Genomic DNA, 12426 nt, shown 5'->3' with positions numbered 1-12426 from the left:
TATAACTTGTCGACGCTTTATTGGGTCCTCCTCGAAATCTCCACCTGGTAGGCACGCAATCCGTCGTTCATTGGCAAGAACCACGGACATTCAGGCTGAACGTGAGACATGGATATCAACATCAATGCCATCAGAACGGTGAACTGACTGGGCAGACTATATATGTGGATCCGACACTGCCCCGCGTTGCCAAACCGGCGGTAAGGCCAAAAGCAGTGGTGTGGCTATAGCACTGAGTCTTATAGATATTGGAGACTGTCAGCCCACCTGAGGCATAAACCCTGTGTAAGGGACGGATAGCGGACGGCACTGGAAGACGCAGCGGCCCGAGTGTATACAATTCACCGGGATGCGTAAGCGCAAGTGTCCTCGTTAGAAATAGTTCATTATTCTTCATACGACGATGCAGAGAAAAGCATCACACCAGTTGTGGATATCTATGGCTCCATTGCACGTGTTGATCATGAGAACTCTCCATTGGCCTCCCCGGCATCTAGCCAGCCGCGGCACATCTCGACTGCCTAGTAAGAAATTCAAGTCAGCAACTGTCACTCTTGGCTCTGGTTCGTGGAATCTGCTTACCCTTCCCCACTTCTTGAACATCTTCTCGCCCACCTCCTTGTCGACATTCGGCTTGAAGACCATGCGGTCTTTCTGGTTAATCTCCTTGAGTTCGTCAAACTCCTTCCATACGTCGACCGCAAATCCAGCTGCGATGGCTGCGCCCAGGGCTGTGGTTTCGCGCATGGCGGGACGGTCGACGGGAATGCCGATGATGTTTGCTTGCGTCTTTCGAAAACAGTCAGTGGAGGCCGCGTATACGGGCATATGTAGGAAAGATCACGTACCTGCATGCAAAGGTTTGAGTTACTCATGCCGCCATCGACTGCAAGCATGTTAAGCTTGTGGCCACTGTCAAGCTCCATGGCGTCCAGAATGGCCCTGGTCTGGAAGCAAGTCGCTTCCAAAGTCGCACGAGCGATGTGCCCCCGCTCGGTGAACTGGGTGATACCGAATATAGTGCCCTTGGCATCGTCAATCCAGTAAGGAGCGAACAGACCACTGAAGGCTGTCACAAAGACACATCCACCGTTGTCTTCCACAGACGCTGCCAGGTCACTGATCTTGTGCGAGTGCGTGATGAAGCCCATGTTGTTCATGAGGAACTTGACACCACTGCCTGCGACCGCGATACTGCCCTCAAGCGCATACACGGGTTTCCGCTTTCCGCCAAAGTCGTATGCGACGGTTGCCAGAAGTCCGTGCGACGAAATGACCGGCTTTTCGCCCACGTTGTACAGCAGGAAGCAACCAGTACCGTACGTGTTCTTGGCAGAGCCGGGCGTAAACCCCTGTTGACCGACCAGAGCTGACGATTGGTCACCTAAGCACCCTGCGATGCGAACGCCTTCCAGTATACCGGTGCGCAGGAATCCGAAAGCGTCTGGTGAAGAAGACGGCACGATCTTTGGCAACTTAACCTTGTTTTTGTCGATTCCGAAGAAATCCAAGAGCTTGTCATCGTACTGAACGGTGTGCCTAGGGTTGCATGAGCGGGCTTTTTCGCTTAAGCAGAAGCATGCAAAGGATGACCTACAGGTTCATGAACATGGTTCTAGATGCATTGGTAGTATCCGTCACGTGAATTCCGGCCTCCTTTCCACCATTCAGGTTGTATAATATCCAAGAGTCGATAGTACCGAAAGATAGTCGGTTCTCGTCGTATGCTTTGCGAACGTCGTCGTTGTGGTCTAGCAGCCACCTGAGCTTGACCGATGACGGGTAAGTCGACAGGGGAAGTCCACACATCTGGAGTAGCTCGTCGGCGCCTTCGCGATCTTTCAGTTCACGGACCAGTCCCTTGGTTCTGGTATCTGGCCTAGAATCGCCTGAAGTCAGTCGCGTTGTGCTCGTCTTTGGGGTAATATTGTACGTACCATGCGATCGCATTGCATAGTGGCAGCCCACTATTGGTATCCCAGACGACTGTTGTTTCACGCTGGTTGGTGATGCCGACTGCCTTGATGTCTTCGATTTCGTGTCCGTTATCAAGGAAGATGTTCGTAGCCCTATCGATGCACTGCTCCACGGTGTTGATTATTTCCCATGGGTCGTGTTCATGCCATCTACGCTAATTAACCCATGTAAAGTCACGAGACATGCGCAGTACTGACCCTGACTGAGGATACTTTTGGGTGAACTCAATCTGATGTTGAGCTACGGGCTCACCGAGACCATCAAAGATGATGAAGCGGGTACTCGTGGTTCCTTGGTCTATGGATCCAATGAAGAACTGCCTCAACCTCCCCTCGTCCAGATGCGCCTGCGATTCGTCTCCAGCTTCTTCTCCCTTGGGGACTGGCTGTGGCTCAGTGTTGTGGGCGGAAATGTCTTGTGTCGCCATGCTGAAAGTTGCGCTGGATGGTTTCAAATGTGTATGCGACCCGTTGTACTTATACGGAAGATGGTTTCCGTCCGCGGTCGGGGCTGTGGAATAGGTGCGACGGGTGCAGCTGTTGGTCGCGACGTGTTGCTTCCCGAAATTCGGCACCAAGAAGGGTACTGGGTATTGCGAAGGTACGGAAAAATTTCTAATCAAGCCAATCAGGTCTAAAAACCGATTCGCTTCTCTGCAGTGTCCGCGCTGAAGGATGTCTGGATTGCGCTGGGTTGCGTGTGAGTGTGCGGTGCCGCAGCAAAGCGCAATTGCCGATGACGTTGTTCCGAAGGTGCGGTGCGAAAGAGGTTTCGCGACAAAGAACACCGAATTTTAGGTGTACAAGCTTATGAGTTGAAATTGAGGTGGTAGAGAGAGAATCGCCAGGAGAGCATCGTAGGAGAACGAAGGTTTCGGTGTTTAATCGGCAGCGGAACCCGGGCGCGTGCCTTTCCTATGCGGTGTCTGCGGTATGACGCTCGAAGAGGGGTGGTTTTGCCTTTAAAGCGGGGGAGGGGAAGCGCTCCACGACCAACAACACGACAGCAAAGTCGCCCAGCCTCGTCACATGGAGCCTCAAATCTTTCAGCCTCTTCCGAGCTCGAGAGGCAAGCCGTTGATCGGTCTCAGCATCGTCGATCAGGCCAATGCTAGCAAAACTAGACTCTGCGCCCGGCAAAGCATCCGCGCGGGTGTCAGTGTGACTTCACATACAGCGGGTCGCGAGTCCAACAGATCCACATAAGACGACGCCGTCGTGTTTTCTCCAGTGGGACTCCAGGGGGCTCCGGTGGGATACCCGCATCGAACCCACCCAGAGCCTCATCAATTTACCAGCTTCGGCGGTATCACAACACGCGCACCGTGCTCACGATCTTGACAATAAGGGTTGGCGGGTTGCTCCAAGCTCCAGGAGCCCTTCACCGACCTTCGAACACCTTGGTCACCAGGCTGTCCACGACGCTCTTTGCTTCCAATGGACTAATGCGATGTCAGCAGAAGCTGTTCGCCTTCGGCAATGACTCGCTATCGTGCTGTGCCACCTGGGCTTACTACGCTTACCACCATGCGAATCGATGATTTGGATAGCTCCATGGATGGCATTTTGCGCGATGCACGCGAAAAGTCCGATGTCAATCACAACAAACATGCCATTGACGATCTGATTGCAATATCCATGGCTCCCCGCGGATGATCTGGACTTTGGAATGGGTCACCCAGCGAAGCTTCGAGACACAGAATTTTGGAACTCGGAGGTATGAGCATCGGAGCTGACCACGCGTTATGTGTGATGTGTTGCCGAACATGGGATAGTTATCGGTATAAAGTTAGGTATCCGTGCCAAGTGGAGCTAAGTGGGTAGGACTCGTAATGGCGGAATGCCAACCCAACGTTGCCCGGATCGCGACGCACGTGATCCTCTGCATGGGGAAGGTCCGAGCGTGTCCTTTCCTCCTATCTCAAACCCACCTTCCTACCCGACGGCCATGTCCATATCATTGCTGCCCAAGGAACTTCGCCTGCAGATTTGGTCGCTTGCATACCACAACGAGCCTCCTCGCCTGGTTGCGCTGGAAACGAAGCCACACGCAGAAAGTCATGACGAAACGCATTTTTGCCCACGGTACTCACCTAGCCCTGCGCCGACTGTGGTAAACATATGTCATGAGTCGCGCGAAGAGGCTCGTTACCAAGCTATCAAAGCGGACCACATCGTGGAGTTGCCGTCGGACATTCCAGGTACCGGTGGGGGCGAATTCTATTTCCGCATCGATACCGACATCCTATTGATACAGCTGGAAGGGAAGCGCGTGAAGCATTATGACGACTCGCCCGAAGTAGGACTACTGGCTCACTTCAGATGTGCGACAGGTTGCAATCCCGAAGAGCTCCAAAAGGTTGCTGTCACCAAAGTAATACTGAACGGATTTCGAGACGGTAGCCTGTCCAACGTCCTTCGCGAGTTCCCCAAGATCTCGCATATGGTGATGATGCTCACAGAAGACATATGGGAAAAGGATATGGAGAAAGAGCTATTTGTTCGCGCTGCTGCGAGGATAGTGCGCATGTACAAGCTCGATTTGATGAACCGAGCCAGCAGCCAAGGCAAGACTTTCAAGCCGCACCCTTTCGACGTGGATTTTGCCAGGCTTCGCCACGGTCAGCTGGATATCGTAGCGAAAGATATGTGGAGAGATTGGAGTGATGGAGGAGATGAATGGGCGACGCTCGATAACTCTGATCCATTCTGGTAGTCTACGGGACATCATGATATATCCGATCACCTTTTTCCGGTAATTGAAGAAAATCTGGCGGCGTGTCTTCCGCTGCCGGCAGCTGGTGCTTCTCTGCCCAATTCCTGATCGCATCAAAGTTCCGACACGTATGGACGGTATTGAAGTCAACAAAGGCTTGCAATGGCTTGTCCGGAGGCTGATACCATACTTGACCCAGAACGCCATTGTCAACTGTACACATGAGTTGTTGCCGCAAGATGTCGAGACAATGAGCTAGAAATGTGAGTAACATCTCCAGATGTATGCAAGGACGCTGACTTACTAACGTGGTGCTTCAGAATGTTTGCATCGTTGGAGAACGGACCAAGCCCTTGCTTCTGGTAGTACTCGAAGTTCCAAGAAAGGGACTTTCGCAACAGGTTCTACACATGGTCAACATCTTTCCTCACACAGTATTCGCAAAACCCACCAAGCAATGCAGATGGTGCAAGCCTTCCACGTGTGCCGGATATCCGCCTCCGTATTCCTCCTTGATTTTTACTTGATCAGAGGCAAGACCCGATTTTCCAGCCTCCTCGTTTGGTACTCTCGCGGCATGGTCTAGTCATGGATGTTAGATACTGGAATCACTGTACATCAGGAGAGCTTACAGTCAACACCCAACTCTTTCCACGCCGCATCTACTTCAGGTCCAGCATCTAGTCGGTACGCGTTTGATACTAACAAGGATCCGTTGAACTGGATCTGGTTGTAGGTAACTCCGACATCCTTGATGATCGGAGCTGACTAGTATTAGCAAGACATTCCTCATAAGCAGCTCCATCGACCGTACAATACTGTGAGGTGTGCCTGATGCAAAACGCATCTGCATCGAGTCGTTCCCTTTGAGCTATCCATGCTCCTAGGCAGGCAGAGAGTATAGCTGTGCCGAGGAACGCGGTAGCTATTGCTAGCCATGACCAATGCCGCGATGTTTGTCGCAATGGTCGCAAATCGAGCGAGGCTTCTTCATGATCTGGAAGTAATCTCTCGCAGTCTTCATTCTCTCGATCATGTTCGTAACTTGATCCTTTCTCAATTTCGATGTTCGACATTGCGGCAATGAAGAAGAGATGGAGTTATGCACACGGGGACGAAGGTGAAAGCAAAGGCGAGAGGCATGCCAAATCGAAAAGGCGACGATTAGCCATAGCCAAACATTGCGGATGGTGGTCAGTCGCACTCCCAGCTTCTAGCTCTTACCCCGCCTAAGCTGAATACGACACACGATGCACCCCTCCATTCACGATCGCTGGTGGCGTTTTAGGGCTGAGCTGGGACACACAACCACCACGACCTGTCTCGTATACCTTTGTCGGAAATAATGGTCATCAACTGCGCTAAACTTCGTTCGAGCAGCTTGCAGCGCGCGTGCCGCATTTTCGATAGCTGGCCGTCGAACTCGATGCACCACCACAAGAATAGATACGGGACTAGAGTAGACAAGAAGAATCAATAGCACGATGCCAGCTACCATCACGAGCGCCACATCGGGTCTTGCGTAATCTACAATGCAAGATGCGGATTCCAAAGCGTCGAAGCTCTGTGGGGTTGCAGTGACATCTCTTCGACACCGGATGTCCACTACCAAGGTTCCAAAGCTGAACACACCGAGCATCCACACCGACCTCAAGTGTATGATGCTAAAGTCGCTCTCAGCTCTCCACAAACAACCATTTGCTCTTGCGTAGACGGCTTGATTCCGACAAGATCTTGACTACTCTCCACTTTTTCCCCAACGCCATCCCGCCTGCTTCCCACTACGCCCCCGTACTCACGGCTTTGACCGGATCAAGCTCAATAGTCAGCCCGCCGCACATACGAGATCTAGTCTGGAATCACGCCACAGAAGAGAGAAGCCAGCGCATGATATAGCTAAAACACGCGGGGGAGGCATGCGAGGAGGTAAGAGCTAGCTTTAGGTGAGCGATTAAAGGACCTATGTACATACATATATAAGGATGGTGCTCGCTATACATGTGTGTCCACAGCAGGACTCCATTCCTACTGCCCATCCATACAAACGTCTCCGTACTACTCATTAATACCAACCTTCTTTCTTCAACCCCAAACACCAACTATGAAGTCCGTCCTATCCATCCTCGCTCTCGTAACATGCGCCCTCGCGGCACCGGCTGCAGTTGCTCAGGGTAAATACAGCACGTACGGTATGCTATACCCCTCCATTCACATACAGTCTTCTCCTCCCTTTCTCTTACCTCGCCACTCTCCATCATACTAACACGGCAACAAGGCGACTATAAGAACGTTCCCGCGCCTGTAGGCGGATACGGCGACTACAAGAACGTCCCAGCTCCCAAGCCAGCAACCTACGGCGACTACAAGAACGTTCCTGCGCCTGCGGGAGGAAACTACGGAACGTACAAGGGGTATGCGAAGGAGTAAAACTCGGTTTATTAGGGGTCACGGGGTTGGTAGCATTTGGAGGTAGCACTAAAGCAGGCTCTCGAGATCGTATTTCAGCCCAGCCTGGGGCTAATGAATCATGAATCATAAACATCATACACCTTTCCCCTCTTCATACCGTAGCAGTGAACATCCACACCCTAACCATCTTTCCCATCACAGCTATCTAGATACACAAAACCATCACGCCTCAATCTTAACCCCAGGCCCAATCTCCCTGATCCTGCCTTCCAGTCTCGGCGCAATCGCTTTCGTCCAGTTGACCTGGAACTCCGCGCCATCTAGCTCATCACACAGCTTAGGGTTTCCCTTGAGACCAGCAACGCGCCACCATTTCCGCATCACACGCCGGATCATCTCGGTCTGCTTGTCTGTAAATTGTATCGGGACTCTGGAGTCATACATGGGCCCATCGTCTTCGTCTTCATCTTGGTCTGGGTCCTCTTCTCCGAGGGTGTCGTGTGTGTTGTCGTCGCGTTGATTTTTCTCACCCAGGTCCTCTGCGGGATTGTTGCCACGGGACTGGGTAGGTGAAGTAGGACTCGGGTCGTGGAAGGCATGACCGTGTTTCTGTAAGTTCGTTTGTATAGACGCGAAGCGCGAGTTCATGGACTTGCCCCAGCGTTTCCATTTGCCGAGGACCTTCAGAGACATGAAGTATTGGCGCAGGATGGTGGAGATGAGGACGCCGTTTTCTTCCGAGACGATTTCTTTGGCGACGCCGCCTTCTTCTTCGATTAGGAGGGATGTGTAGCCGTCTGAAGGGAGTTAGTACGTGGGATGTCTTTGTTGAGGGATGGCGACGTACCTTTACCACGGCCCATGTAGCCTCGTGTAGCAAGAACATACTCGCGCGTCTCGTCTACGGGCTCCTCTCCGATTGTCACGTTTGTTACTCGCGAATGTGGTGGTTTAGAGTAGTCGGCTTCGAAGGTGATGTTGGAGACTTGTGGGAATCTTCCTTCGAGGGCTGGGTAGTTGCTGACGCCGTTCTCCAGTGCTTCTCGTATCGCCTTGCCGGTGACCTTTAGTACTACGACTGGGTCTTCAAATGGGAAGCAGTTGACCAGATCTCTGAGCTTCAACAATCCAGGAGGATAGATCTGGTCGCCGCGGATTGTTCCAGCGGCCATGATACAGCATTCTGCTGAGTAGTAGTAGCGCATGAGATCGCAGACGAAATTGCCAATGTTCGACTCCTTTGTCCGTACAGTTGTGAACCGGGCGTCAAGTGGCGCAGCGGTGTATCCGATCGGCTTGTCTAACCGCTTCCTGATCTCCCGTGTCTGTTCTTCTACCAGCTCCATTGCCTGTGGATCTTGTGGTATGCTGCTGACAATATCTCGCCGTATGATCTTGAAATCCCATCCCTTGCCTTCGGGCTTCCGCCACGCCTCGACGTGGGAGAGCTGTTTGAAGTCGGTGCCTGAACGCAGTACTTGGGTGCCGTTGATCAGGCTGTACGAGTAGTAGTGGTCGTGGCCGCCGAGGATGATGTCAATCAAGCCGCCGCCGCATTGCTTTGCCAGCTTGTTGTCGTTGGGCTCTCGCTGATGCGACACGCATACGATAATCTCTGCGCCCTGCTCCTTCAGGCCAGGGATGAGTTCCTTCGCAGTCTCGGACGCGCTCTTATATATGATGTCCGGCGGAAGTGCATTGATCGTGTCAAGCCACTCTCGTTCGGCGAGCCCAATGACACCGACTTTGATGCCGTTGGATGCTGTGAGCATGACCGTCTTCTTCGCGTTTCCGAGTGGGACGCCGTCGCCGAGGGCTGGATCGTGTACGTTTGCGAGGAGCCATGGGAACTTGCATTTGGCTGTGAGGTAGCGATACTGCTTGACGCCAAAGTCAAGGTCGTGGTTCTATGCTTTCGTTAGTTAAACTCGACGTTTGTAAACATCGACGTACATACTCCTACGCAAGAGACGTCTGTGCCAATGTTGTTCAATACAGGAACCATGTGGCTTCCTAGAATTAGCGTCAGTCTCCTTGCATATTCTCGGGCATTTCAGCTCACTCACCCTTTGTGATACTACTCTCAATGCTGGGATTGAACGCATCTCCAGAGAAAAAGGTCAAGAGCTTCGGTTGGTCCTTGAATCTCTCGTCGCTTCTATAATAATTGACGAGGGTTTGGAATCGAGCATATCCGCCCACGGGCTCTCTCGACCCCGCTTCTACGTGGTAGACATCATTGTAGTGTAAGAAACGGAGGTCTGGCGGGGCATTTGGCGCGCCGCCTTCGGGCTCGCATATGAGCAGTTCTTCCGCTGAAGGGTGGTCTGTAGGTGCCATGATGAAGTGGGAGTCTATGTCATACGTGTTCCAACGCGGGAGATAGTCGTCGGGGGATTATGGTATCCAAGGCGTTTTTGTCGCGTGTTCGAGCGGTGAGCACGCCCCGACGCTGCTGTGCATCATCGAACGCAGCTAGCGCTTCAGGGTCCAGGCTGAGCTGCATGGCGAGGGCGCGTGGACCAATGACGATGACGTCTTTCTAAGTCGTGGGTGGATCTGCAAGGGGCAGTCTTGAGGCTGACGGGTGCCGTACCGCTGCCGCATGGCATGTATGAGGGGTCAGGAAGGACCTCTGGGATGGCGCGCATCAACAACGGTGCTACCTGAAGCTCAGGCCACTCCAGATCCCTTGCAACAAGACTCATGAATGTAGGTACTTTGCTATTGAACTACGTGCTCTAATAGATAGAGCAAAGGTAATGCCTCATATACAATACTGTAACCAGCAAAGGCGAGGGCTGTGCTTCTCGATGCCATGTCTGGACGATGCAAAACGCCAGTGCCCTCCAAAGCGGATATCACCGGTCCAGAAATCATGATCATAAGAGAGAAGATGCGCCATTTACCCAAGGCCTGTGGAACAACGCCGCGAAACCCACACAAGAATCCAAAGAAATGCAAACCGCGGTTGGAAGCTCCCTCTACAAAGCATTCCAACCATCCCAGAGATTTAACCTAGCCTTGCCCTTACCCTTCGGGCCTTGCCTAGACCCAGCTCCCGCTGGACCCGTCCCAGAACGCCTTGAACTCCTTCCTAATTCCTATTGCCTACTACTGCCTGGACGACCCCCCTTGGCCTTGGTCTTGGTGTGTGTCTCCTTGCACTCGTCACTGCAGAACCATTTGGTCCGGCCAGTGGGCGGTTTGTCGAGGTTGACGCAAGCAAGATGGAACCACTCGCGGGGGCAGTCGTCGTTGTCGCAGGCAATCATGTTGCCATACGACACTTCGTTGCAGTAGCAGTATCGGGGTTCGTCGCCGTCTTCTTCCGCTTCCGATTCGGGCTCCGCTTCTACCTCGGCTTCTTGGTATTCTTGTTCTTGTGCGACGGAGCTTGCGGCGGAGGACGGAGGGTTCGATTTCACGTTGGGAACGGGTTTCATGGCGGGGGAGGCAGTGGCAGTAGTCGGTTGCGTGTTCTTCTTGTGGCCTCGTTTCGACCCGGTGCCTGTCGTGCTGTTGTTCTCGGATGAGGTGTTGGAGTTGGAGTTGCCATTGTTCGCGTTGCGACTGCTGCGACTTCTCGCCATTGATATCTCTGGGAACGCGCCAATGACAGGTGTCGCAGTCTTTGAAGTACGACCGGGCCTTGCAGAGGCTGCTGCCGGCACAGGAGGATCGACATCCATACTCTCTGGCTCAGGCTGTCCCAAATCCTCCAACTTCATGTTGGATGTGTCAAAGGGCGGCGGGACCTCTGCGCTCTCCTTGGGAGTTGACGCGCCCTTTGCCGAGGCATTGTCCCGCACGATCCCAGCAGCCTGCTCAAGCTCTGTAATGACATTGCTACTAGCGGCTTGTTGTACGGAATGAGAAGAAGAGGGGCGCCGTGCCGCAGGAGCCTCTTGGTCTTTGAGCGACGCCACCGAGTTGGCTGTGGAGTTCTTCCGCGCACGTGCAGACAACGGCCGATCCGATGCACCGGCAATTGCTTTGTTGATGGCAAAATTGGCGGCCAGGGGTGACGATGCCATTGGGGGCGAATACGGCGGAAGCGGGTTCTTGCGTTGCGCAGGCACGGGAGCGGCACGCGGTTTGCGCTTCGCTGCGCCGCTCTCTGGACCTGGGGTACCCCGTGGGCTTGAGCCACCTCGTACGCCGTTGCTGGTAGCTTTCAGAGCATTGCTTATTGATCGCTCCATGGCCGGGGCAGCTGGTGCCGCTGCAGCGAGGGCCTTTTCGGTCTTCTTTCGCTTGCCGTGCGGACCTGCGCCATTGCTCGAGATGCCCAACCCGAGGTTCCTGCTGTCTGGCCCTGCTGTCTCTGCGGGCATGGGCTTCCTCTTCTGTGGCTTCTTGGCGGGTCGGTCGTCGAAGTCGGAATCGACCTGGTGATGACGACTGCGCTTGTTGGCCTGCATGGCTTCGCGTCTGGCCTCGCTCTTGGCCGCAATTGAGTCGACGTCATGCACATGCTGGGCTGCCGCGGCCAGATTGTTCGCCGCAGCCACCTCGCGCCGTTGTCGCTCGTGGTTTTGGCCGCCCTTTTTCTTCTCCTCCTTGTCCGCGTATGCCCAGTGTGTGAGGCTGCCGTATCGCGCTTCGTCGCTAATTTCGCCGTCGAGCTGGGAGAAGGAGTGGTGCATGCGCATGAGGCCCTTGTCTTTGGTGGCTTTGGCGCCCTGGAGAACTACCAGCTTCTCGTCGAGCGTGGGGAGCATGTTCGCGATGAGCATTCTAAGGCGAAAGAAGAGCTGGCGCTTCTGGATCGCTGCCTGCTCTTCGGGGGAGAGGTTGTCGGGGTTGGATGGGTTGAGCTGCGAATGGTGAGCCTGGGGTAATGGCGTGCGCTCAAACAAGAACGTACATTGGTATTATTTTCGGATGCTGTAGAGGCCTGTTCGACAGCCGCCAGCTGCGCCTTGGTGGTGACGGGCTGCTGGGCGATCTCGTCGAGCAGCTCGGTGAGCATCTGCTCTGGGTCGTGGAGTTTTGCCTCGACTTCCTTGAACATGGAGAAGTGCTTGATTATCTCCTTGGGGAATGCGTCGACGGCGCCGGTAAAGTGTGTGAGGGCGGGCAGGAAGCCGGGCGCGCTGTTGGACGCTTCGGGCGTCTGCTCCATCCCGCTGGCGGCGAGGCGGCCGGCGAAGGTGCGCGCATAGTAGTTGGTAGGTCGGACCGTGGCCCGCCCCTGTCTCGTAGACGTTCGAGTGCCTGTGGTGGGCGGCATGGTGGCTGTGAGGGCGCTCCGTGGGTTGCAGGGCGAGGAAAGTGGCCGCGGACGCGCTCAGCTCAGGATGCAGTGTGTAGAAAGAAGTT

At 54.0% G+C, this 12426-nt stretch overlaps 5 protein-coding genes across 5 annotated transcripts; 2 read left to right on the top strand and 3 right to left on the bottom strand.

Moving 5' to 3' along the window:
• Positions 1 to 461: 461 nt before the first annotated feature.
• On the bottom strand, positions 462 to 2404 carry J4E84_007021 (uncharacterized protein; the record flags this gene model as incomplete). The annotated part of the gene is made up of 6 exons (XM_049389608.1): positions 462 to 521; positions 583 to 789; positions 849 to 1539; positions 1598 to 1879; positions 1938 to 2126; positions 2175 to 2404. 6 exons carry the CDS (start codon positions 2402 to 2404, stop codon positions 462 to 464), a joined length of 1659 nt encoding a protein of 552 aa, XP_049242801.1.
• Positions 2405 to 3924: 1520 nt separating this feature from the next.
• On the top strand, positions 3925 to 4692 carry J4E84_007020 (uncharacterized protein; the record flags this gene model as incomplete). Its single annotated transcript, XM_049389607.1, has 1 exon — positions 3925 to 4692. The coding sequence occupies one exon, from the start codon at positions 3925 to 3927 to the stop codon at positions 4690 to 4692; it is 768 nt and encodes a 255-aa protein (XP_049242800.1).
• A 2101-nt stretch (positions 4693 to 6793) lies between these two features.
• On the top strand, positions 6794 to 7119 carry J4E84_007019 (uncharacterized protein; the record flags this gene model as incomplete). The annotated part of the gene is made up of 3 exons (XM_049389606.1): positions 6794 to 6798; positions 6874 to 6881; positions 6911 to 7119. 3 exons carry the CDS (start codon positions 6794 to 6796, stop codon positions 7117 to 7119), a joined length of 222 nt encoding a protein of 73 aa, XP_049242799.1.
• A 204-nt stretch (positions 7120 to 7323) lies between these two features.
• Positions 7324 to 9441, bottom strand: J4E84_007018 (uncharacterized protein; the record flags this gene model as incomplete). The annotated part of the gene is made up of 4 exons (XM_049389605.1): positions 7324 to 7898; positions 7949 to 9008; positions 9059 to 9114; positions 9168 to 9441. The coding sequence occupies 4 exons, from the start codon at positions 9439 to 9441 to the stop codon at positions 7324 to 7326; spliced, it is 1965 nt and encodes a 654-aa protein (XP_049242798.1).
• Positions 9442 to 10205: 764 nt separating this feature from the next.
• On the bottom strand, positions 10206 to 12337 carry J4E84_007017 (uncharacterized protein; the record flags this gene model as incomplete). Its single annotated transcript, XM_049389604.1, has 2 exons — positions 10206 to 11921; positions 11972 to 12337. The coding sequence occupies 2 exons, from the start codon at positions 12335 to 12337 to the stop codon at positions 10206 to 10208; spliced, it is 2082 nt and encodes a 693-aa protein (XP_049242797.1).
• Between the last annotated feature and the right edge of the window lie 89 nt (positions 12338 to 12426).

Source organism: Alternaria hordeiaustralica (assembly GCF_023758085.1).
Source record: "Alternaria hordeiaustralica strain BMP 2776 chromosome Unknown scaffold_14, whole genome shotgun sequence".
NCBI lineage: Eukaryota > Fungi > Ascomycota > Dothideomycetes > Pleosporales > Pleosporaceae > Alternaria > Alternaria hordeiaustralica.
The sequence above is the reverse complement of the archived record's forward strand: the minus strand, read 5'-3'. Positions and strand labels throughout refer to the sequence as shown.